General features: G+C 47.7%; 1 protein-coding gene across 3 annotated transcripts; it reads left to right on the top strand.

The window, feature by feature from the left end:
- The first annotated feature begins 120 nt into the window (after positions 1 to 120).
- CDC42EP3 (CDC42 effector protein 3) lies at positions 121 to 25,862 on the top strand. 3 transcript variants are annotated; one of them, XM_059405464.1, is made up of 3 exons: positions 121 to 421; positions 20,444 to 20,566; positions 22,058 to 25,862. In XM_059405464.1, exon 3 carries the CDS (start codon positions 22,298 to 22,300, stop codon positions 23,060 to 23,062), a length of 765 nt encoding a protein of 254 aa, XP_059261447.1. In that variant the 5' UTR covers positions 121 to 421; positions 20,444 to 20,566; positions 22,058 to 22,297; the 3' UTR covers positions 23,063 to 25,862. The 3 variants fall into 3 exon arrangements, with proteins under 3 accessions (XP_059261447.1, XP_059261445.1, XP_059261444.1); XM_059405462.1 differs by lacking the exon at positions 20,444 to 20,566; XM_059405461.1 differs by lacking the exons at positions 121 to 421; positions 20,444 to 20,566 and adding an exon at positions 763 to 1,088.
- Positions 25,863 to 26,134: the final 272 nt, after the last annotated feature.

The raw sequence follows: 26,134 nt of genomic DNA, 5'->3' as shown, positions 1-26,134 counted from the left end.
TTTAGGCTCCCGGGCCGACAGCTGCGCCACTTGCGCCTCGTCGCGCATCGGGGACAGCCGCCACCCGCCTGCCCCAGCTTCAGGCAAGTCTCTTTAGGGACCCCGCGGGAGAGGAAACACCTCCCTCTGGACTGGAAAAACCTGCAGCGTCGGCTGTTTGCGTGCCCACTCGCTCAGCCCGCAGACCCGGGAGTCTCCAGTGCGCTAAATCCACTCTCCGGGTTTTGGCAGCAGCTCCAAAGGGAACAAGCTGGAAACTGACAAAACACGACCTTTCCCCCGAGCGGGGGCCACGAGTGGCTGGGGCACCCGGGGGCCGGGCAGGGTCGGCGCGGTCAGGTGGCCCTCCCTTCCTTGAGAGTCACCCGCGCGCGGCGCCCGAGACGCGCGGGGCAAGATCGGCTTGTTGGGACCAGGAGAGGTGGGCACAAGAGGTTTAGTGCAGGTGTCCAGGGTGCGGGCGGAATTCCTTTGTCCTCGGGCACCCAGGTGCTAGCACCCTGGGGTCCCTCTTTGAACCGAGCTTCTCCCGCGACCTCTCTTTGTGCCGAGGGAGCTGAACGCTGCCGCTCGGAGCGTAGCCGCATCCCTCAAGGTGACGCCAGGGCGGTAACAAAGGGTGCCCATTGTACTCCGGGGGCCCGCAGGCGCTGCAGCAGCTGACCGCCCCCTCCTCCGCCCGGCCAAGGCGCAGGTACCGCGGCGGGGTGGGTCTTGGGGGCCGCGCGCGCCCTGCGGCCCGCCCCGGCCCGCCCCCTGCGCCGCCGGCCCCGCCCCGGCAGCCCCGCCCTTCACAGGTTCAGGCTCAGCGTCCCGTCGCCCCGCGCTCAGTTGGCTCGCACCTTCCCTCGCGGCGGTGGTCCGAGCGGTCTAGGAGCCCAGCGGCAGGCTTGGAGCGTGGGCAGAGCCTAGAGACCCGCGGCCTCGGGCACCTTCACGCCGACTCGGAGAGGACAGTGCTGTGAGGTGCCGCGCGGGCCGAGTGGGCTGGATCGGCGGGTAACGGGCCGGGACTGCGTGTGCCCTCGGAAGGCGTCCGTGCGGGGCGTCCCGCCCTGGGGCAGCGGCTGGGATCGTCGGGGTGGCTGGTGAGTCGCTGCCTGCCCAGGGCTCCTTCCTCTTTGCCTGTGAGTCTGTCCGATCCGCGGTCGTGGCCGCTTCCGGCGTGCGCGGGGTGCTAGGCTTGGAAACGCACAGGGAGCGGGGATACCGAGAGCATCGCCTTCCCAGCTGGTGTCCAAAGGACCAAAGGGGGCCAAAAAGCAAACCGGGAGGGGTTCGGGTGGCACGACCGGGACGCAGAGCTCCACCATTTGTGCCCACCACTTTTCAGGGTGGGGCTGCACGCCTCTGCTGCACCCTCCAAGCTATTGACAGCCATTCTGGGCGCGTATTGCATTTTTCCATCTGAGAACAAACCGCACATGGCTACCGCTCCCCTCCCATCGTAGGCTGGCACTGGGGCCACACATGGGTGCACCGTGCAGATCTGCGGTGACACTACCCCCCGGGTGCCCACTCCTGCCTTGACAGCGAGCATTGTGGCTGGAGCTCCAACCTGCAGGTCTGGCAGTTTATAATTTTTTTTTTTTTGACGGTGGTTTCTGAACAGCTGAAGCGTTTTCAAGATTTTTTTTTTTTTTTTTCTCCTTGAAACTGCCTTGACACAGAAGAGTATCAGACATGTGAGGACGAATGGATCTGGGCAGTCAGTCATTTTTTTCGTTATGAATTATTGTACTCCATCCCCCTCTCGACTTTGGGAGGCATGTGTTTCATCTTATAAATAGAAAGTAGCATATTTTTTGGCAGGACCTCCTTTATACTGTACAGTCTAGGAGAGGTCAGTTTAAAAATAAATATGCACTTGAATGTTGAATTACCGAGAGCCAGGCTGTGGCTGGGACAAGCTGCGTGGACAGCAGCATCAAAGCCAGGAGCGCAGCTGTGTTGAAAAGAGTAAAAGCCCCAGAGTGCAGCCCAGGCTGACAGTCAAGTAATTACATTTTGTTAAAAAAAAAAAAAAAAAAAAGTGAATTAAAATGAAGGCGGGAATAGGAATGTCAGGAGGGTATTGCATCATGAATCTTTACAGCTCTGGTGTATTTGGGGGAGGCACTGGTTCTATTTACTGAGGGTGTTGGGGGTTCTGGGGAAGGAGGTGCTGGGAAGGAGGAGGGAATTGATGAATGTGTTAGGTAGACAAAGATTTTTCTCCCCACCCCCAAATTTTAGGCCTCACAATATTCAAGAGTTTCTTGGGGGTGCTGCCTTTTAGAACAAGAAATTAGGAGTGCAGCAGATGTCCCTATTTGAATAGCAGGGCCGGCCAGTCTTGGAGACTTTTCCCTTCACGTCTCCAGGAGACAAAAGGCTCCCTGAAGCTGTGATCATGCCCCAGGGGTATCTCGAAGGCCATTTAAAAGACTCCTCAAACGTTCTTAGAAAAGATCTTGCGTCTCACAACCAGCAGCTTCTCTTTTTTCCTGAACAGTTAGTTCTAGAGGTCTTCTCATTGACACCACCTGTAATTTGTCTGAGCTCCGATTGGCAGTTAAAGAATCACCTAGACCCCTCTGTGTGTGACACAAACCCTTTTCAGAATGGATCTAAACACTCAGGAGATAAGTTGGGGCGATTGTGAAATGTTCAGCATTGTCACGGGTGGAATCAGGGATTGCCTGTATTTGTATAGTAGAGGAATGGTGGAAAGTTCTTCATTAAGTCTCCCAAAGAATGTCGATTTCCTAAGGGGACCTCACTCACTGAATGCAACACTGAGTACCAGCCTCTGGGCTCGCAGATAAGAACTTTACAGAAATTTGGAAGGGTTTCTGGATCCATGGCAGTTTCTGTTTTCTAGTGGTATCATCTGCAAGAGATTTACATTATGGATTCCATGATTGGAACATGGAGCTGTGGCTGTGGCAGCAGTTACAGACATGAAATCAGATGAGCTCCCCCTTCCCTCCAAATCTTAGCAAGGAAATTCTGTTTTCTATCTGTTTCTAACGTAACATATAAAGACAGCTAAAGTAATGAGTGTTGCACTTTTCTTTTCTTTTCTTTCTTTTTTCTTTTTTTGCTTTCCACTGTAAATGTAAAATGTGCACGAAGAGTAAATACAAAACCCTAAAATTTACCGCAGGAGTGCTCGCATGTGCTGGTTTGTCTTTCTGCTGTCCAGCTTTCCTTTTAGCATGGTGTTTTGTTTTATGTCCAACATGCTCATAAATGCTGCCCTTTTTTTGCTTCTAGAATTCATGGTATTCAACAGCACTGGGGATAACATTGTTTTAAACCATATCACCCGAAAATTTTTACCAGGCCATAATTTTTTCCCAAGCTCTGTGCCCAGCAGCCATCACATTTATCCAGTGGTGAAGTACAATTCATAACCTGAAGAGACCCTTCAGAAAGACTGCTCTAATGTTTTCTTTTTAATTATTAAAGTTCTTATTTTTGGTCTGATTTCGTTTTGGCCTGGCCTAATTCTTTTTAACCAGTATCCTGTGTACCTGATTATTCATTGATTGAATAAGATCCTCAGTCAATTTTTAAGTGCAGTATGTTTGCCAGAGAACAAGGATGGTCACTGGAGCCTAGTAGATTCAGCCGGATCCAAAATCTCCTTTACCAAGGACTGCAGTCCCAGAATTCTGCTAATACATCACGCTGTTCAGGACTTTGGGTGAGAAAGGTACTTCCTACGTGGAGCCTGTCCTGAATGCCAAGCAATCTTCTCAGCCCTTTACTTCCATTTAACCTGGTTATTTCTAGCAAGCATGCTGTGCTACAGATGTGGAAGCTGAGGACAGAACTATTTTATACTTGCCCAAAATTGCACTAAAAGGAAAAAATCTAAATATGCCTATATAATTTACTTGGCATGCAAGAGAGGCTAACCCTGCATGAATGTCATACCTCTTGAGGGTAAGGAAATGGGGGAAAACCCTAAGGCTAAAAAGCCTCTCTGAGTCAGGCTCCCCAGGGATCAGAGCCTGGCTCTGGCACTTGATACCTATGTGACTTTGAGCAAATTACTTAGCCTGCATACCTCAGCTTAGCAGTTATGAAATAGGGATAATAATATTAACTTTGAGAATGAAATGAGTCAAAAAAAAAAAAAAAAAAGTAATGCACTCAGAACAGTGCCCAGTCCAGAGTAAGCGCAGGAAAAGATTGATGCTTTCATTGTTGCTTTTAGTTTTTTTCTTAGGTCTTTAAGGCTGGCTCTCTTGTTTAATATCCGTAACTACTCTTTGAGGTAGACAGTATTCTTCTTGTTTTCCGGATGAGAACACAGCCTCAGAAAGGTTTAGTAACTTGGCCAAGGTCACACAGCTGAGTAAGTAGCAGAATCACGTTTGAATTCAGGTCTAGTTGACCTTGTACTAAATACCACATCCCCACCCCTGGGGAGGAGGGGCAGGGAGGCTGTGAAATCTGACTCCTGTGAGGGTTTGGGGTTTCTGGCCGAGAACTCCTTTAGTAGTACTCCATATTCAAAGGAAGATGGCAGTCCCTGCCAGCCTTAGGGAAAACCACGTGAATGATTTCATTTTCGAAGATAGTTTAGTGTCCCAGCTGTGGCACCAGTCTTCTCCTGCAGTGGATCCAGCCTCAAAGGGCCAGAGTGAACCTGAGCATCTGATTTATGCCATAAATGAAGAGATGTGCCTCGTGGACCCAAAAGCAAAAAGGGAAAGAAAAGCTTGGAACATCCAGAAGCGAGCCCAGGATAAGCAGGGGTGAGGGTGAGCCGCATGGTTGCCCTGATATTCTGAGAGGCCGAGGTCCCAGTGTCCCATGAGCAAAGTGGACGGTCCCGTCCTTCAGGCCGGTGACCACACCCACAGTGCCTGGCCCTTCAATCCCCTGGCACCCAGTGGACCTTTAATACATGTTTCATACCGACACTGCCTTGGGAGGAGCTACTCAAGAGGCAGGAGCCACCAGTAAGCCGGGCAGGAAGGTTCTGTCCTTGGAGGAAGTCGGGCCTCATTAACAGTTCCAAGCTCTACACAGGCCCTGGGCCCTGCCAGATAAGTGTCTGCTGAGACAGATAGAGGAAGGGGGCCTGGGGAACCTACCAGAGGTAGCCTGGATAACCCGCAGGGGGCTGGCCTGGCCTCCGCTGCCTGGGACTTGTGGGAATGTGATTAGCGGGGGCGGGGAGCTGGGCTGCTTGGACCCAAGTCGGGGTTCTGGAAAGCATGGCTCGAAATAACTCCGGTTGCCTCAAAACTAGGAGCAGTAGCCTTCCAGCTTTCCGCCTCCATTTGGAATCTGTCCTTCTCCTGCCCCACCCTTTTAAAGGTTATGAAAAGAAACAGCACCCCACAAACCAGAATAAATAATATAAGAAGCCAAGTAGTTTTACAGCAATAGTTGGGTACATTTCTTTCCTTTAAAAAAAAAAAAAATGCCTTCCTTGGCCTTGATAGATTTCTTCAATGCCAAGTTCACCAGTGTCTCATGATGATGGGCTGAGTTCGACAGTACCCCTGGTGGAAAAGCCATTTTTAAAATGAAACCACAGTTTAATAATACGAATTGCAATATTGATATTTTAAAAGTTCTCTGTTTCTGAAGAGCCAAGCAAACGGATGGATTTGGAAGCTGGTGACTTCTGAATTAGTATTTGTGGAATGCTTGTTGCTCGCCCAAGTCATGGATTAATAGTAGAATCCTCGAGTTTCAAGTTTGAAATTTAAAAAAGCTGATTTTCAGTGATTTGGGCTTTGTTTGCATATTTGAAAAAGTCATTATTTGCCTTCTAGCCTTTGGTTCTTTGTTAAGCTATGTTGCAGTGATAACACATCTGCAGTTAGCTAGGACACCACCACCTACCTTGGACCCTGAGAGAGGAATAGCATCAGGAAAGGATTCTTTGGGGAAGTAGCCTGATGAAGGTCCCTTTCTGCAGGACTTTGTAGAGCATTTAATCTGTCACTGTGTTCAGTGAATCTCCACGGGGAGATGGTGTCCAGAGTCTCAGATCATTAGCCCACAGAGCAGTTGGCAGGGCTAGTCTGGCAGGAAACACACTCTGGGAGCCACAGAGCCAGAGGCAGAAGCCACACCAGGCAGTCTGCCCTGCGGAGCTGAAGAAACCCAAGGACTTTTTAGAGTACCACAGGGTGAGTCCCGGCCACAAGGACACACCGGAAGATGCGAGCACACCTGTCATTCTGCTGTTTGATCAAGATAAGCCAAGACTGATGGAAACAATCACAGAGGTACAGGACGTGAGACAGCAGGGTCCGGTCTTAGCCCTGATCCAGTGTAACAGACCTCAAGGTCTGTCTCTTTCGATAAGCTGTTTGGTGCTACAGCACCTCTAGCTGTAGACTCCAGTGAGCCCAGAGCACACGCCAATCAGCATAGCTCTGGTCCCGCTAATAATGTAAACCCCTGGGTTAAAAACAGAGCAGGGCAGATCTGCAGCGAGGAGCCCCGAGCCAGCGTGCAAGGCAGAGAACTTCAAAGCCAGGCCTCTATTTAGACAACTTACACACTCGGGAATCTGTCATGTTCTGGTGACAACTTGAAGGTCGTATTTGTGGACACATCATGCCAGCGATAAATCACTGTGTGTTTAGTTGAAAAAGACCTGTTCTGTTCAAATTCATTCTAATCATTTAGGCTGCACACATTTTTAAACGAGCCATTTTTGGTTTAACGTGGCTTTGCCATTTCAGAATGTATTTGATTTCTTTCCCTTTTAATTTATTTGTTTATTTTAACTTTCTTGACTTTTTTTTTTACTTTTTTTTTTTCTTTTTTTTTTTTTTTGCCAAGGGTCAGTTCAGACACATAACACTGATTTTAACACAGCAGGAGATGGGGCTCGACTGGCCAGCTGTGTCACAAGGCAAAGCTCAGGTCTTCTCTGGGCAGGCTCTGCCCCTGCCTCTCTGAAGCTGTGGAAGGGGAAGGTTGGGGGGGCAGGGGAAGCAGATGGATGCTTTCCAGGCTCTTTTCTGGCCCTAGGCTGCTGTCTTTCTCTGACTCTTTCTCCCCCTTGTATTCGAGGCATTTCCACAGTGTCTTCTACTTGGTAACACTTCCTGCATTTAAATGATCATTTATTGCCCCTCATGGTGACCTAGCTAGACTCCTGGCTCCTCAAAAGACGGGAAGAACCTCATTTATATCCGTTTTCTTTCTTTTCTTTTCTTTCTTTTTCTTGCTTTCTTTTTTTCTTTTCTTTTCTTTTCTTTCTTTGTTTTTTTACAACAAAACCTAGTGGAAAAGTAGATAGCCTAACCCCAGTTTGTGACATTACTCTGCCTCTGGCTCGGTCTTCTCTTAGTGTTGTCGGGCCAAAGTCACGTTCACTTAGCAGCTTACTCAGATCCTGGCCTCATAATGTTTCCTCATACTCTTTCCCAGGCGACACACGCACGTTCGAAGGGAGGCAGCACTGGTCCTTTGGTCCTGGTGGTAAGGGTCACACAAGGTGTTCCAAGAAGCAAGCCAGCCCCAGAACTTCCTTCTCGGCTGGGTAGAAGGTGGTGGATGTGAGTGACTAACCAGGAGCTGGATGGCGCCAGGTGAGCTCTCAGTGAGCCCATCGGCTGCAGTCACATGGCCCACCGTGTGCCTATCACAGCACCAAACTGCCAAGTGGTTTTCTTGCCCTCAGATGGCTTCAGAGTGAAATGTCTTCTGTGATGATGTTAATTTTTTTTTGGCTTCCTGTAAATTTAGTATAAGTTTCTGTTCGTGGGTGGGTTTTGTTCTGTCCCATCTGCGAGCTGCCCTGAGGGGGCAGGTGGGGTAGAGCACTGCCAACCTGTCCCCAGGGCAGTGGGGTGAGGGAATTGGTGACTTCTTCCCAACGCCAGTTTTTTCTCAGAATGAGGAATTATGCTTGGAACCAGAACACCCCCGGGGGGTGGGGGGGTTCACACAATTTAAAACAATCAGTTTATGCACGTGGCTAGGTCCCGATATCTAAAAGAAATAAGGTTGGAGAAAAATCTAAACAGTGAACTTCTGGCCTGGCCTCTTCCTTACCCAGCTCTGGTTTCTTGGAATGATTAGTAATCCTTGCTTCTTCTACTGATTTGTCAGCTCATTGCCTAACAGAACTTCGTCAAGCATGTGACATGTGTTATCTCTGCTTAAGAAGACATGGCTACTGTCCCCACTCTGCAGATGAGCAAACTGAGGCTCTCAGAGAAAATTACTGGCATTACTTTGTACCCTTAATTTGGTACCAGGAAAGATGGGAAAAGATGATGAACATTTTAGAAGCTGGTTAGCGGTATTTTGATTCTAAGGATGCTCTTAACTTCATTAAAAAATACTCTATTTTTTCCTTCAAATTCCCTGAAAACTAGGTGTTTCTGCAGACGTAGAATCCCAAACCCTAACATTTCACAGATGGAAGGGTCCTTTCTTCAGCCTTTGTCTCTCATTCTGACAAGATAAAACCAAGGCCCTAAGAGTTGAGTGACAGAAAACGAGTCCTTTTTCTTGGCCCAGTTCTCTTTCAAACTTTTTTTTCTAGCCAAAGCAAAGAAAGAAAATCTTAATATAAACCCAGTCTATTAACACATTTTAGAATTTTTTTTTAGTGCAAGAGGGGGAAAAAATGGGTAGGGAAGTTGGCCCTACTTTTCTCAGTCTCCCTTCCCGTCACCAGTGACCCAGAGGTGCCTTCCTTGAGCTCTAAGCATTCCAGGGAACACGGTGTGAAGAACATGGTCATAAAGTCCTTCGCCATACTAAGGACAGATAAATCTTACACACAAATCTGTGATTATATCATCTCTGCATGTCTGTAGCTTGCAGACACTTGCCAGGGACTGCTCCTTTAAGTTAGGAGCGTGGCTTAGAGGATGTCTACTCTAACTTCCCCAGGCACAAATGCTTCCTCCATCCCTCCCCTCTGGAATCCGGACTTGGGAGGACTCAGCGGGAAAGCCTCTCCCTTTCTTCAGGCTGATTAACTCAAGTTGTTTTAGATTTCTTCTTGAGACACAGCCCCACCTGGCCTTGCCATGAACTTTCATCACATGCCTAGTTCTGTCCTTGGGACCATACAGATTCCCTCTCGCCTGACAGCTTACCACATATTTAAAGAAAATAACTAGAGGCCCTTACGTTTTTCTTTTGTGACCAGTAACCGTTGATTGTAATTTGCCCAACTCCAAGAAGTCCCATTGGTTCTCAAGGCTGGGAGAATTATACCTGGAGAGAAAGGATGCTTGTCCATTTCCATTTATAGGAGAAGATAATCTCGCCCCATGTCAGAGGAAGGAATTAATCCTCTGAGCCAGCTGGAGGTGGGAATTCCTTCTAGTTGTAGAGACTGTTCACAGGATGGACACAAACCATTTTATTGATGACTGCTTTAAGAAAACATTCAGAGAATAAATGAAGGTCATTATTTTGGTAATAGAATGCTTCCCCTCCTTCATGTTGAATCTAGTAGATGTTCTGGTCTTTCCTTCTATATAAAGATGATGCTGGGTGTCTGCACAGCACTCAGCTCTTATAAACACCTTTAAGAGAAGCAGGGTTGTGGTAATGATCTCCATTTACACAGAAGGCAACTGGCCCCCACGTGTGTCTGGAGTTCTACAAGGAACCTATAAGCCTGGCTCCAAGGGTTAGCCCAGGTGCCTTCTCCCCTAAGGCCTAGAACCACAGTGAGAACTCTCTCTGCTGTTGTGTTTGCCAATATGTTCATTCATTCAGTAGGTGTTTTTCTTAAGTACCTGCTCTGTGCTCATCCCACATTGCTCTTCAAAGCAACCCTTTTCTGTAGAACGTCCATTATAGTCTCTTGAGGTTTCTTTGTACCTCTTGGGCCAGATAATCCAAATTTCCCCTTAACCCGTTTCATTTTGAAAGGAAAGGTCAGGAGAGCAAGGTCTTTGTTTCTCCAGGGCCTCATTCTTTAAGACTGGCTTAAATATAACTAGCGAATCTGCATTCAGGGGAATGTATTGTCAATTTATTCTTGAGTCTTGCCTGTCTCTCTGAGATGCTATTTGTACATTGTAGTCAAGGATAGAAGCTCTTTCCCTTTCAAATAGCATGATGACAAATATTCTCTGCCTTAATACCGAAGATCTGTAAGAGCCTATAGAATTACTGGAGCTTGCATTGATAGCCTCTAAGATTCTTACCCTGCGTGGATAGAGAAAGGCTAAAATGTCTTACACATGGATAAAGGGAAGAAAGCCTTTGTCACAAGAGGCCACAACTCTGTTGTTAATTGATTTTTTTTTCTCCCCCATAGGAGTCCTATAAAGATTCCATCTTGGATTTTCAACAGGATGGGCGGGGAAGGAGGAAGTCAAGGCAGTCTCTTTCAAACTTTCTCATTGTTTATTCATTCAACAAACATTTGTTCAGTGCCAACTATGAATTAAATCTAGTTGTGTCTCCCCAGAAGCAGGTAGCCCAGTGGGAGACCCAGTAGTAATAGCAGCAAAGTGTGCTGGCTGATGGGTTTGAGGTATCAAGTAGGTATGGTAGAGGCTTGGTTTGAGAGGCCTTGGGGGACCTGGCAGGAAACACCGGCTGCAAGGCTGGGCAGGACCCTGACTGCTAAAGTGGGCCTCACACGAGTTGTTTTCTGTCCAGGCTGTAAGGGTGGGCTGGCCATCGAAGACGGAGAGTGACAAGGTCACTTGGGCACTGAGGCTGGCTCACTCAAGGAGATGAGGCTGGAGGCGGGAAGACAGGTGAGGTGACAAAGGCCATTTGCAGGAGAGCGGTCTGGAGGCCTAGAAAAGGCTGAGGCCCTGGGGTTGGTGAGGGGAGACCTCAGTGGGCCTTGAAGTGGAGAATGAGGCAGGGAAAGAAGTTGGGGATGACAGCTGGGCTTTGGATTTGGGTGCCTTCCTGCCATTTACCGAGGGGAAAGTGTTTTGTGCTAGGGAGGCAGGAGGAAAGATGGCACATTCGTGGAGTAAGTTGAACAGGAAGTGCCCCAGTGGGGGGTCTGGGGAAGCCAAGTGAAGTCTAAAAAGACCAGGGGCGAAAAGTCCAGTGCTGTCTGTGAAGGAGCCGTGTTTTGTTTGTGTTTGTTTTGTAATTTCTAGCTACTGATACCAGTGTGCACAACGAGTACCTTGGGCCCACACCTAGCTCCAAACTTGTCAATAGCCTATCCAAGGAGAAAAATCACTGATCCTGTCCTTGATGGTTACAGCAATGTCAAAGAGCTTCTGGTAGCTCTCTTTTGATTTCTTTACTCATCTTGTCATCAATGGGCCTTGGTCCACAGAACTACCTTTGGTAGTTAATGAGACTTGTTATATATGAACTAAAGACTCTAACTGGGAAGCTACCATTAAGAGGGGATTGTTGAAGCCACGTGCACGGTTGTGACTGCAGAGGGATTTTAAGGGTTGGAGGTTGGACAGCAACTGTCCAGCCCTGTGGAAATGCCGTATCTGGGGCAGGGGCTCAAACTTTTTCTGTAAAGGGGCCAGTTCATAGTTTAGACCTAGAGGGCCACATAGCCTGTCACTGACTACTCAACTCGGACCTTGTCCTGTGAAAGCATCTCTCCAGGGGTTTCCCAGCCCCAGCACTACTGAGAAGTGGAACCTTGTTGGGGGGGGGGGGGCTGTCCTGTGCATTGAAGAATGTTTAGCATCTCCCCTGTTCTCACCTGCTAAATGCCAGTAGCACCACCACCCCCAGTCACGAGAATCAAAAATGTCTCCGGATATTGCCAAATGTCACCTGGGTGGGGGTGTGGAGTCACCCTCAGCGAAGAACTACTGAGCTACAGACAACATATAAATGAATGGGCATACATGTGTGCTAATAAAACTTTATTTACACAGGGACGCCTGGGTGGCTCAGTTGGGTGAGCGGCTGCCTTCGGCTCAGGTCATGATCCCAGGGTCCTGGGATCGAGTCCCACATCGGGCTCCTTGCTCGGCAGGGAGCCTGCCTCTCCCTCTGCCTCTGCCTGCCTCTCTGTCTGCCTGTGCTTGCTCGCTCTCTCTCCCTCTGTCTCTGACAAATAAATAAATAAAATATTCAAAAAAAAAAAAACTTTATTTACACAAACAGGCCAAGGTCTGGATTTGGCCCATGGACTATATTGGCAGACGCAGGGTCTAAGGGATGGATGAGGGTTTATTCAGTAACATGTGAAGGCCTCTGGTGATCTTTGCCCAGAGAAGGTTCTGTCAGAATCCATTGTAAGGAGGAGATTTTTATCAACAGTAGCTCCTACTCATAGCACCTTTGCCTTCCTCGTTTTTATTGAGCTTAACACCTACCTGAAGATACCAGACATAAAATCACAAAACCAGAAAACAAAAATAACAAATAATAGGCTCTTTAAGAGTCCTCAGAAAGCCGCCTGTCCGCGCAGTACCGAGCCTGGATTACGTGATGTGAGTTAGAGAATTTTCTCTGGGAAGGAAGTGACTAAAGCGGATCTTGAGGGATGTTATGAGTAGGGGTTGATGGTAAGAAGGTAGGAGGACATTCCACATAAGGAACACGGGGTTTTTAGTTTCAGAAAGTTGCAGGGAAGTGAAGTGTCCCCAGTGAAGGAAGGGAGCCATTGTCCCCAGTGAAAGCCGCGTGGTGGTTGTGCGCCCCCGGTGCACGTGCTTCCTCTGGGAAAAGAATTAACGGCGCTGAACGCTCTTTTCTAGAACAGGATGTTTGTTTTTCTCTTCAAGCCTCAGGGGGCTTTTGTCACTGCAAAATTTTAATCTTTTGGCTTTTCTTTTACATCAACTCAAATTTCTTTTGACAAAATTCTTTTGGTTGGTGTCTAGGACCATTTTATTCATTCTTGGTTGCTGTCAAGGTGCAGGTACTATCTCTGCCTCCCTTTGATGTTGAGATCATAGTGTATCGCTTCTTTGTCCTGTCAGACCTGGAGGCAGGTAATCTGCGGTGGCCATTCCATCCTAAAGTCACTTGCGTGCCAGTTGTCCTGTTAGCCAACCAGGAGCAATTAAGAGCACAGACTCTGGAGTCCAGTGGTGGCTGAAGTCCTAGCTCCTCCACGGCTTTGGCTGATTGACCTGAGATATGGGCTTAATCTAAGATTGTTTCCTAACAGGTACATTCAGTACCCGCCTGGCCCATAGCAGACACTCACATGTTAGTCATTCATGTTCACCAGTGTAAATTCCTTAGAGAAACAGGCATTTCAATCTTGCCACTTCCTTGCAGATCCCCTATAGACTTGGACTGGGGGTTGGCACTTGGGGAGCAAACCAACTCATCCCTCATGATGGAAGGGTAGTAGGGGTTACGGGTTTAAAAACTTCTTGACTTGATGTTCACTGTGTACTCTGTGTAGTGGGAGGGAAAGAGAAGATCCAGTTTGTGTCCATAGAAGAGCCTGGTTTGCCTGGTCTGAGAGGATGTTCATTCATTTTTGAACAAGCATTTGTGCATAGATATTTCCGTACAAATAACACAAGGAAGCCTGCCTTGAAAGTAGATGGAGAATGGGATGGCCACTGCCAGCTCCCAAAGATCACTAGTGCTGGTATGAGGTGGAGAAGCCATGTTTCAGCCCATGTGGTGAGAATGAATGATTTTCAAGGGCTAGGGTAGGTTGGGAGAATAACGTGGAGGATCCCATTATCTGTCCTTTCTCCCTAACAGAGAAGAAGAGTAATCAAGGGGCCTAAACTTTGGGGTCTAATTCTCTTTCTGTATTGATAGTTTCATTGCTGCTTCACAGATCAGGTGGGCTCCACAAGCCGTTCATGGTAATGGCATTAAGCTAGAGTGCCTGCCTTGGTCCTTCTAGCCCTGACAACGTGCCCCATGCAAAGCTAGTTGTGGAACATGAGTCAGGCATTTTGAGAGAACCTGTCCTCCTCCTGCCTTGCTCCAGCATCCGGGGATCGATGTCCATACTGAGTCCTCCCCAATAACCGATTTTAATAAGGAAAAAGGGTGTTTAATGGCCCATCTTCAAAAGTGCAGACTTTTCGAGGTGGAGGTGCCGTCTTCCAATTTTGCCTCTAAAAAACCTTTCAACTAGTACAATTAGATCCTATAAAGGTGAGGCTTGTACATGAATTAGCAGTGAGTCTCCCATATGGTATTTTGTGGGTTTCTACAAAGCAGGTCGTAAAAGAAAAATAAATACAAGCTGTTGCTGAATCATAGATGAGACATCCATTTACAAATAAGCGAAGGTGAGCTGTGTCAGACTGTTTGAGTGGGTCCATAAAATTGAGTCCGCTTGGTCTGGCTGTGAGCTCATGGGCTTGAGGGCTAAGCGGCTAGGGGCGGAGCTCACTGAGTGTCACCGTCTTGGCACATATAGCGACGCCATGCTCAGCTTGGATGATACAGGAGAGGATAAGAATCTCAAAATAGAAATGGCATCTTCTTATCTTCTCTTGGGTGGAGTAAAATAGACTAAAAATACAAAAAGCATCCCTTCAGGATGATGTTTATTGGGCATTCTTCTGGTTCTTTTTTTTTTTTTTTTTTTTTCCTGTATTGGATTTTGATTGAAGTTCGGTGTGAAACATCTAACACCATGATTTTTTCCCCCATGAATTTCAAATTTTTTGATGCAGAGAAGCCGTCCTACAGAGGTTAGCAGAAGGACTCACGTGAGAGCCCACGCTGTGGTAACGTCTTAGCATTTCTGAGCTAGCCGCTGGTCATCCCTATGTTAATAAAAACATGGCCATCTTCAAGTAGAAAGTCTTCTAGGTAAAGTCTGTGAGCATTTTCACAGGCAGATGTGACAGGAGGCCATGAATGATAGTGTTCCTGGGTGGGAGACAGAATGAGCAGGCACCTGCTATGCACCATGGAGGAGGCCTGGGATCAGGGCTGCTCCCTGTAATGTCCCTCAGACCTCGGTCACACACCTGGCAGCCACCCACTCCATCTTTGAGAGAAGCCAAAATCTAGGTGCTTGGACCTTCTGCCCAGTAATCCTAGGGCCTCAGAGGACAAGTTAATTCCTTTTCTATTACAGTTTAATGAATCCTTCAGATGCCTAAAGATTAGTTTTCCCTCAGTCTGAGTTTTTGTTCAGCTGCTCCCCTCCTTCAGCTTCTCACATGTCATGACCAAGTTCTTTGTCTTTCTGTGGGACTCCACAGAACATGTAGGAACATGTTTCAGGTAACCTTTATCCCTTCTGAAGTGTGGAGTCCAGGGGCGCCTGGGTGGTTCAGTCGGCTGAGCTTCCACCTCTTGATTTCAGCTCAGGTCATGATCTTAGTCATGAGCTCCAAGTCCGTGCTGGGCACCACGCTTAACTCAGAGTCTGCCTGGGACCCTCTCTTCCTCTGGCCCTCCCCCGGCTCTCTCTCTCTCTCAAATAAATATTTTTAAAAACCAATAAATTGTGACATCTAGGGCCAAATACATTTTTCCAGGTCTTATCACAGTAGCGTTATTTTCCTGTTGGCGACAGAGAGAACTACCCCAAAGATGGCTGGGAGTAGAGAGGTTCTTCATCCATCCCTGGGCTAATGGTTCAGACTTGAAGGAGGACCCGTTTCATTTTTCTGCTTGGGGCCCAGGTGGTGTGGCAGTGCTGGGTCTGGGTGCTAAAGAGGGGAGGCGAAGTGAAAAGTGATCAGAAGCTAAGATGTCCTTGAAGGATGTGACAGCGAGGCAAGCAAGGGGAAGTCCGCACACACTCACTTCCCGAAAGTAGAAGAAAGGAAAAAGCCCGAAGGTCCCTTGGGATGGTTTCTCCACCCACCCCCCCAACCTGCTCCTGTTTTTATGCATGTGTGTTTCAAATTAACATTGCAACCTGTTTCATAAGATGTTAGAATTTTTTTTATCCTCTGTCCACTGAGAGTTACTCTAAAAATAATTAGTGGACCAACCAAACATTCCTATCATAAATGGGGTTTTTAAAATCTAAACCTCTTTCTTTCAGATGAGTTGCCAGTCCAGTCAACTCTTAAGTGATGCAGGAACTGATTTTTTGTGTGTGTCACTTCTTAACGAATCCCGTTTCTCTCCAGCTCCTGGCCACTACGCTGCTTTGGTCTTTCTGGCATCATTCTATTTGCCAAAAGGATGGTAAGGAAGTGAATCAAAGGGCTGCTTCAGGGTTTTTTGTTTTTTGATCTTTTTTTTTTTTCATTGAATTATTCCTGCTGTGATGATTTCTCTCGCTAACAAACACTGTCACTTGGGCTTCATTCTGTCACCAGAAAATGGAGTGAGTTAGCGTCGTGCTGGAAGGACAGCCCAACACGCTGCCATTCTTATCAAAACTGTCACTTCCCCTCGGGTCCTTTTGTATCCTGGAACCCTTGGATGTCTCATAAATTCCTGTAAGCGGGGCCTGTGCATTTGCAGCTGGACTCTGGGTCCCCACATCTGCCGGACGTTCTCTCTCACCTTGATGAAGGGTGACAAACCACTGGCCAGGGAGTTGACCCCTTTTGTTGGCAAATCTGTCCTCTTCCAGTGCCCAGGGACTGGGACCTTTGTTTTCTAAGGGATCTAACTTCCCAGATGAGTATTATCTCAAGTATCATCGAAGGGGGGAAAGAGGGAAAGAAAGTGATCCAAGAACACAGAGAAAGGGATTAGCAATCATGGAGAGTTCCAATTTCAGGGTCAAAAGGCAGGTTTTTGAAGAAGGGCTACACATGGGAAGATTTCTTCCTGTTTTCCTGTTTCTTTCTTGCCTTCCTGCCTTCCTTCTTTCTGACTTTCTGTCTTTGGATCTGAGGAAGACAGTGGGAGTAGAGGAATGATGGCAACACAAGAAAGCTGGAGAGCTGGGGGAGCCCCCAGTGTAGGCGGGCAGTATCCTGCGGGTGTTTCTGTACCAAGTGGTCGCAGTAGTCCTGCCCGGTAGAAAAAGGCCCGCAGTTCTCTTCATCTGGTCTGTGGAACCGCCGGAGGACCTGCAGGGCCTGCTCACCAGTTGTGGGAGAGTCGTTCACACCTGGCCTGTGAGCCCCTCCTTCCTCCCTCCCACCCCATCCTACAGCAAGCAAGCCCCCTTCCTTCTGGGCAGAGGTGTCCGCCTGACTCAGGCTCCCCCACTGGGATTGGATTCATCCTTGCTCTGTCCACTGCTACATCGGTCAGCTGCCAGCGGCCTCCTGGAGCCCAGGTCTCCTTTTGTGAAAATGGTGAGCAGGGACAGGATTTTGTGCTGGACATTTAGGACCATCCCACCGCAGAGCGTCGTCTGGGTCACTAGCCGCGGTCTGGACGGGAGCCGTCTGCCCCAGCCCGGCGCCTCTTCCTGCCCGCGCTTCCTTCCACCTGGACACTTGCTGCATCCTTAAGTCTCTTGCCTCTTGCCTCTTCTCATTACTTTCTGACCACAAACCCTTCTCTTGGGAGATCTTCATTCTGCCTCTTAAACGTGACTGCCTGGTCCCCGCAGGAAGAGGTGATTTTTGTCCCTTGGCCACGCTCCGGTGAGACAAGCTCCCCTTTCTTGGGGGGGCAGGGGGCAGGTCTCACCCACACACTGCCACCCTAGGTTTCAGCTTTTGAACACAGTTGCCCCAAAAATGTTTGTGTTACGATCCTGTGAGTCAGATTCAGTAGGTTTTTCTGGGACCTTTATATAAAATTTACTCCAAGCTGCAGCCTGAGCCCTAAGCCGCCTATTTTGGTTTTTTGAGTGTTTGTTTGTTTGTTTATTTGTCAGAGAGAGAGAGCACGCGCACAAGCAGGCAGAGGCAGAGAGAGAAGCAGGCTCCCCACCAAGCAAGGAGCCTAATGCGGGACTCAATCCCAGGACCCTGGGATCATGACCTGAGCCAAAGGCAGCCGCCTAACTGACTGAGTCACCCAGGCATCCCTATTTATTTGTTTTTTAAATAGCTAATTGCTCATTCAGTCAGATGTTTCAAAAACCCCCAAACCCTAAAAGGATATACAGTGAGAAGTTTCTTGCCTGCCTGCATCTGTCGTATTCCATCCACTCCTCCCTGTGGGCAGCACCGTTATGAGTTTCCTGTATGTGTTTCCAGCGAGACTTCATAGACCTACAAGCTAGGACAAGGAGGGCTGTGTACTTTGGCACAAGTAGATCTGTATACTTCAAAGACCGATATCTCTGAGCTCTTTCTCTATCAGCATACAAAGACCTGCTTCATACTTTTTAAGGCCTGTATAGTACACATTTGTATTAGATGCACCTTAATTCAATTTAACCAGTCTTCCATCAGTGGACAGTTAGGCTGTTTCCAGTTCCAGACTGTTGTAAGTTCCTGGGTTGATAATCTTGTACATGAATTATTTCCCATATATGTAAGTCGGCACATCTCTGTAAGTGGGATCCTGGTGTCCAAGGCATGGGATTTGCAGTTGTGACAGATGCTACCAAACCGGCTGCTTACCCGGGGAGCATCTGGTGGGGCTTCCACCATCGGTGTATGCAAGGCCTGACCCCCCCACCTCAGTTCAGTGTGTCATCACACATCTGTATCTTGAACAGGCGTGGCAGTGCCCCCCTTCCTCACGGGGGAGCTGACTGAACTCCTGGCAAGTGTGCTTGTTCAGCCTCGGGACCTTCAACTCGAGCCTGGCCACTTGGCGTTGAGCCTTATAGCCAGGTAGCCTTGGCAAAGGGACTCAAGACTCATCGTCTGCCCTTCAGTGCCTCATTTGTAAAATGGGGCTTGTAACAGCAGCCTCATGGTTTCATATGTAGGAGCCACTATGTTGGAACAGTATCCAGAACACAGGGCTGCTTGCAGTAGTACTCAGGGTTGGTGGTTCCCAGGAGTGAGTGTGTGCATAACTCCCCCTACCCCGCCCCCGCCCAGGACCAGCCACTTTGTTGCCACTGAAGAAACTGCCCGTTAGTTTCCTGTACTGGCAATGGCAGAGAAGATGCGGAAAAAACAGTCAGGCCAGGAAGGGAAAGGGGGCAGTGATGTACATTGGCTGAGAAGCCCGGGAGCCCAGAATATCCAGAAAGGAGGGGAGGAAGCAGCCAGTGTAAGACGTGCTCACTATTAGACTGTGATCTGTGGGATGGAGCCCGGTTGCCCCTGAGTGGAGGAGAAGGACAGGTAAGATGGGCGGGGCGGCGGGGGGGGCGAGCTCCATTTCCCCAGCTTTACATCGCGAATCGCTACTCATCTAAAGTTGTAAAACTGACATTTTGGTCCAAAATTCCTTAAAAAAACAAAACAAAACAAAAAACTCCCATGTATCTGGGAGCTCATAGCACCAGCGCATAGTAGAAATTCAGTACAAATTATTGTTTGCCAAGTCCTAGAAGGCACATCCCTGTCAGGCAATAAACACTATGTAAATGTTTATAGAAAGAAAAATGCTTTTTACAGTATCTTCTCTCTTCTGCCCCTCCATTCTCAATGGCCGCTGCGTATGTGGCCTTCACTCACCAACCCTTTCCTTTCTTTGTGTGGCTTCCTTCCCACCTTTGTGTCCATGCCACTGACCTCAAACCCAGCTTCGACCAGGCTGAGCCAGGCTCTGATGAAAGGCTTGCGGTACCCATGGCGGTGGCCGTGGTCGTGGCCGTGGCCAGGAGGGGAGGGAGAGCTGTGCGTTCCTGCCCTGAGCCCCTTCCGGGTCAAGTATTTCCTCTCCCCTTCTCCCCAGCTCACCCAGTCCTTGTTCAGGTGCAGGGCAGTGGCACGGGATCCCGTCAGCAGGGAAGAGAACCATTCACTGGCTGCATCCCCATGGTACTTTTCTGCATAGTTTGAAGTACGCTCCCTTGGTTTCTAACCTCGCATAACCTTGACTCCACGGAAGGCCCTCACTTGCTCCTGCGTTGTGGTGGACACACTGTATCTTTCCATGGCAGCTGCCCTCCTGGCTGTGTGTGTGCTGAGGACACCACTCCAGTGGGCAGCTGTCCTTCGGGATGGCCTCCCACCTTCTGTGGGCTCGGTGTCCCCAGCAGCCCCTGCGAGCTGTCATCCACTGTGCGGTGCCCAGAGGCGCCGGGAGGCAATACCAGCTACCTGGGGTGGCGGGGCCTCGGGCTGTTAGATGCTTAACCAGGAAGTTCTGAGGTTGGGATCCAAGGCTTTGGATTTGTAATATTTGTGACAGCCACTAGACTCAAATTCGAGGAAAAACAGAGAACGTCTGGACCCGCCGGCCTGGCTTCTTAAACACGCATGTCCCCTTCTTCGGTAGCAGTCATCTCTGTTAGTGACACAGTGTTTCCTTGGGACCCTAACCTCAAATGGGAAGTGGCACTTCAGGGAGCTGGTTGGAGCCAGGGCCTTCGTCAGGACTAAAGAGAAAGAGAGATGGCAAGTGTGTGGTCCCAGGTGACAGCTGGGTTAGCGAACTCCGGGTTCAGACCCCCTCGCGCTGCCGGGGCCGCCTCCCCGCACACAAAGGCAGGGATGGTGGGCCTCTCCCGCTCATCGTTCTCTGCCTTGTTGAGCTTGGGTGCAAGCCAGTTCCCAAACAGAGCTAGTTGGTCCCTTGCCCATGGGTACCAGGGCACAGTTCTTTCCACCTGCCACAGGGAAATGAATGTGAAGCTCTCGCCGAAAGGAAAGACGTACGCAGCGGATACAGACGGCCTCTGGCTGCTACAAAGCAAATGTGTCTGGCTCTCTTCAAGCCACCACCTGACTCAGCCCTCCAAGTATTTATTTATTTATTTATTTGTTCCACTGCCCGTGGGAGAGGAGCCCGATGGGAGAGGTCTCAGCTGAGCCATTTCAGGAATTCTCACAGTGGGAAAGGTTTTAGCTTCCCCATGTCAGCTGATGTGACTGAAGAGTTAGATTATTTTTAAGAGATGAACCGTTTCTCCTCTGTAAGATGAGCTTAGCATTTCTGATTGTGCTGAGTGGCGTGTGCAGGGAGGGGGTGTGAGCCTTCCACGTTGGTAATGCGTGACCACAAGCTTGGTGGCTTACATCACTCTCTAGTGATTGTCCCACAGTTTCTGTGGGTTGGGAGTCCAGGCAGGGCTTCGCTTCGGGGTCTTACCAGGCGGTGAGCCAGTTGTCAGGGCTATGGTCTCATCAGATGCTCAACTGGGGAAAGAATCCACTTCAGGTTTCCTCAGGTTGTTGGCAAAATTCATCTCTGTCGGCCCTCCCTCTCCATGGCAGCTTATCCTTTCAAGGCTAGTGAAGGGAGACTTTCTCAGTCTGCTAAGATGAATATAACCTAACCAAGGGGGGAGCATTCCATCCCCTTTGCCATATTCTTTAGGTTAGAAGCAAGTCCCAGGTTGTGTCCACAAAGGCATTAATGCTAGGAGCCACATCACGGAGGTTTCCTCGGGGTTCTGCCCATCCCAGGGAGAGGATACATGCTGTATCAATAAATGTTCCAAAAGTATTCCCAAGGGAAGACCCAGCCTGTTATAGATGATCACACTGGCTTTTTTCTGTGAAAAGAAGCCATTTGAATCTTTTCCTTCCATCTCAGAATGCCCCAGGTCCTGAAATCCTTGGCAGCCCAGTTCTCTGCACTGTGACCTGATCCCAGCTGTAGCTGGCTGTAGGTGACTGAGAAAGGGTGATTTTTTTTTTTTTTTTGACTCCTGAATCCCTGTTTTCTCATGTGTAAGAATGCAGTTTGCTCCCTCTAATAACCACTGTCACTTAGTAAATATTTCCAGTCCCTTTGCTGATAGGACTGTTCGCTGTATTGCATTAATTTTATTTAGACATGGAGCTCAACGACAAAATACGATCAGTCTTGCTAGCGTGAACACCAAACAAAAGAGAAAACACATTTGAAAGCAAATCTGCTTGTATCTCGGAAGCTGAAATCACTCTGGTCATGTGCTGACAGCAGTACTTAGAACAGAGGAAAAATCTAAAATCTTAGACACATGTAGAAAATTGTGTCCATAGCCATGTTTGGAAAGTGCTGATGTCATAGGTGTGGGGTTTTTCGATCTCTTTCTTTTTTTTTCCTTTTCTCCCCCTGAAAGAAGACTGTGGTTAGTGGACCCTTAGTAGAAAACCCGAAGATAGAGAGAGAAGACAAAATCAAGTGTGGCTCTTGACAGAACTGTTCCTGCCATTATGCACAGGCTCTGGTGAAAAAGGCGGGCCCTGGTGAACCCCAAAGGGCAACGTGCTAACTAAAACCTGCTTTGGTTTCCTTTTTCCAGGTTTCTCCCCACCGTGGAAGGGATTGGATGATGTACCTCGCTCTCTGGGACACCCCACTTGGCTGTAATCTCAGGAAGGCCTCTTAAACCCCGGCTCATCCTGCAGCCACTTCTGGAAGCTACTTGAGAAAAAAAAAATTATGTGACAGATCCTCTCAGGAAGGATTTTCAGAAACCCAGCATCCGCAGAAGAAAGTGGCCCATTTCCCTTTTGCAAAGTAGACATTCTCAGATCCCAAAATGCCAGCCAAGACACCGATTTACCTAAAAGCTGCCAATAACAAGAAAGGCAAGAAATTTAAACTGAGGGACATCTTGTCCCCCGATATGATCAGCCCTCCCCTCGGAGACTTCCGCCACACCATTCACATTGGCAAAGAGGGCCAGCACGATGTCTTCGGTGACATCTCCTTCCTGCAAGGGAACTATGAGCTGCTCCCAGGGAACCAGGAGAAAGCGCGCCTGGGCCCCTTCCCCGGGCACAGCGAGTTCCTGCGGGCCAACAGCACCTCCGACTCTGTGTTCACAGACACACCCTCCCCGGTGCTCAAAAATGCCATCTCCCTCCCGACCATCGGAGGGTCCCAGGCACTCATGTTGCCCTTGCTGTCGCCGGTGACATTTAGTTCCAAACAGGAGTCCTTTGGGCCAGCCAAGCTGCCCCGGCTCAGCTGTGAGCCGGTCGTGGAGGAGAAGGCCCCAGAGAAGAGCGGTCTGCTGGAGAACGGGACAGGCCACCAGGGAGACGTCTCATGGGGCTCCAGCGGCTCTGCATCACAATCCAGCCAGGGCAGGGACAGCCACTCCTCCAGCCTCTCCGAACAGTACTCTGACTGGCCGGCCGAGGACATGTTTGATCATCCCGCCTCGTGCCAGCTCGTCAAGGAGAAGACGAAGTCAGAGGAGTCCCTCTCTGACCTCACAGGTTCCCTCCTCTCCCTGCAGCTCGATCTGGGGCCTTCCTTTTTGGATGAGGTGCTGAATGTCATGGATAAAAATAAGTAATGGACACCATAAGTAATGGACACTCTTGTCCTTTGGGGGAAAAGGTATCAGAAAATAAAAACTGAACTAACCACAGTCAAAGAGAAGAGCTTCACTGGCTATGTGTGCAGTTGTGTGTGATGGGTTTTCTAAAATCATGTTCCTACAAAATATTTTTTGTACCTGTGATGCCCTGTTTGCAAAAACAATTAGCAAAAACAAAAACAAACAAACAAACAAACAAAAACCCGTCCTGGCAGAAAGGAAGTGAGTCAGTCAGAACCCGTTTTCGGCAGGCATTGCTAATGTTCAGCTCACATTTTTTTGTTTCCAGAAACGTAGAACTCTGGCTCGGCCAGGATTGGCACTAGCTACGAAGGGCTGCACACGTCACGTTAAAGAACTTGACAATACTCCATTTTCTGAGCAAGAAGAAGTCAAAATTTAATACCTAAGCCTTTTTTTCTAGACTCTTTTCTATATTACCTTATTTGGGCTCATCATAGTGAATTCTTCAGTGTTAAAACTGTTCTCTGTTTTCACATTTGAACAACTCTATGGGTTCGGGGGATTTTCTCGTAGCTCTTATATATCCGATATATTATATCTATATCGCGCAATTTTGACCGTCAGCTACATGTTGGTAAGACACAAGCGAAGTATTACTGTAACTAAGTTATTTTTAAAGTTAAAATATATTTTTATGTGCCTTCAGCTTTTTATTGCAAAGTCTACATTTTATAGCTCCTACATCAGATGTTGTCATTTGACTTATTTCCATTGGGGTTCCATTGTAAGCTGCGTATGTATATGTTTGGAAAAGTGTATTCATACTTAGGTTTATTTCTTTCTCTTCATCTGTTAGCATACTTTTCACAGCATCCAGCAATGGATTGTTAAGTTTAAAGGCATAGGTTACTCATGATGCTTCTGCAGAGACTGTGGGCTACACCATATAATGTTATTTGGAAATATAGGTATTTTAGTACAGTACATACTTGCATTACGTAGGTACTTCATGCGACACAATAAAGAGTAAATGTTAAAATGAAATTGCTTGTTTATAGTAATAACAGGGCTAGAAAAATGGCTTCTCTAAAGTGTATGTGAGCCTTTAAAATAAGAGGCAATTTTCATCCACTCTACAGTTGATTTTTTGACCAAAGGTTTGAGATTCCAGAAACAGGACCCTTCAGTTTTAGGAAAAATGAACATGTGAGATCAGAATTTTTAAGTCAACACTTAGGCCAGCCTTTTAGGACTCATTTCTGTGAATCTCCTAACCTTACATTAACACACTTTGTAGCAAGCTCTTGTAACCCCAGTCCCATCCCTGTTGGACAGATGTTTCCTTGCTGCAGGTGTCATATAAACAAGATTAAGGAGGCTAAAAAGAAGGCAGTAGAGAACATCCTCCCCCCATAAGGAGAGATGCCTGAGGATGTCAGTTAAGGAAACAGGAAGAGGAAATGTACACAGTTCCTGCCCTGCTGTCAACCACCCTTCTTGTCCCTTCAAAGTCCAACACTTGCACATAATAACTTTCATTTCTCCTAGAACTATATCCCTGAAATGACTTCCTCTCTCAAATACGTCAATGATTGTCCCACCTGGTTTGGAGTTGTTGCAGTTCTAACATCTGATGGCCTGAAACAACCTCTGAACTTAGCAGAGACACACAAGACAACTCACCAACTAGAAGAGGAAACCAGTTTCCCTGGAGCACAGAGTACCTGCCTTAACTTCCCAGCTGCATTTCTATTCCACAATTTTCTAGCATTCTTTTTCTGTTCCAGAGCTTTTGAACACTCTTCATCTTTACTCATGGTCACATTTATTCTTTTACTCTTCATCTGCAGCATGACCTCAAGGAAAAGATAAACTACTAGGTGAAACAGTAATGTTTGCGTATTTCCTCTGTTTGGGTTTGTTTGATAGAATCTAAGTAATAATGCATCCTTGCTGGTATTTAGCTATATTACACTTTCTCTGCCCCCTCTCACAGACAGGCTCCCATTAACTTCGCTATAATTGAGAGGGCACAAACATGCCCCTGTCACAGAGGAAACAGAGCCACATCCTGCTTATGATTTTGTTAAGTCATTTCTCTGTGGCAGCCCTTCTAATACCTGGTTCTTTCTCCAAGGAGCAGGTGCAGAGCTGGTGGTGGCTTTCTGCAAAAAGGCACTTTGAACTTAGCACCTGCTGAGAGCTGAATTGATGTTCTCAGTCTGTGAACATCCTCCCACTTTAAACCTCATGTATCAAGATGCACGTTATTTGCAAACTCAGAATGATGAGCCACCTGTAACCCAACAACCAGAAAAGACACCATGCAATTTGTGTGAAATAGGGACTCTGTGTTGTAGGCAAGGTTCTCGGAGGTGATCTTTTCCTTGGGCGATGAGACCTAACAGAGGACGTGCTCTATTACTTCTGCCTCAAATTATTTGCTTAAAAAAAATCAAAACATCAGGGTACTTAGCTCTTCCCAAATACAAAGCCATAACTTAATACATTTCATTGAGTCAGGCCCCTGGCAACAAAAGCAGAAGACTAAACTGGTTGAACAGAAACCCAGGTCTCCAGAGTCATGGTCTCCATTATGTTATTCATACTTAGAGTTTTTTAAGTCTCTGCACAAAAATGCTTGAAGTCATGGAATGGAGAAAGTCATGAATCCATTAACTTGATAAATGTTTTTAAACAGACAAAAGAAAAGTATACATTCCATGATGGCTTTGCTCCTCCTAATATGAAGCCTGGTGAGACTGAATCATTTTGTTGTGAAACATACAAACAATAAAGCAAGTTGACGTGATGGTTTCTCTCCAATAAGAGTTTCTTTTTTGGAAACTGTTACCAACCTATTTCTTAATTTAGCAGTTCTAATAAAGTCCTCAGACTTTAGAATGAGTCTACCAAACTAAAATGAATGATCGACTTAATTTTTTTTTTTTAAGATTTCATTTATTTATTTGACAGACAGAAATCACAAGTAGGCAGAGAGTCAGGCAGAGAGAGAGGGGGAAACAGGCTACCCACTGAGCAGAGAGCCCAATGCAGGCCTGGATCCCAGGACCCTGAGATCAT

Source organism: Mustela nigripes, chromosome 7 (assembly GCF_022355385.1).
Source record: "Mustela nigripes isolate SB6536 chromosome 7, MUSNIG.SB6536, whole genome shotgun sequence".
Taxonomy (NCBI): Eukaryota; Metazoa; Chordata; class Mammalia; order Carnivora; family Mustelidae; genus Mustela; species Mustela nigripes.
The sequence above is the reverse complement of the archived record's forward strand: the minus strand, read 5'-3'. Positions and strand labels throughout refer to the sequence as shown.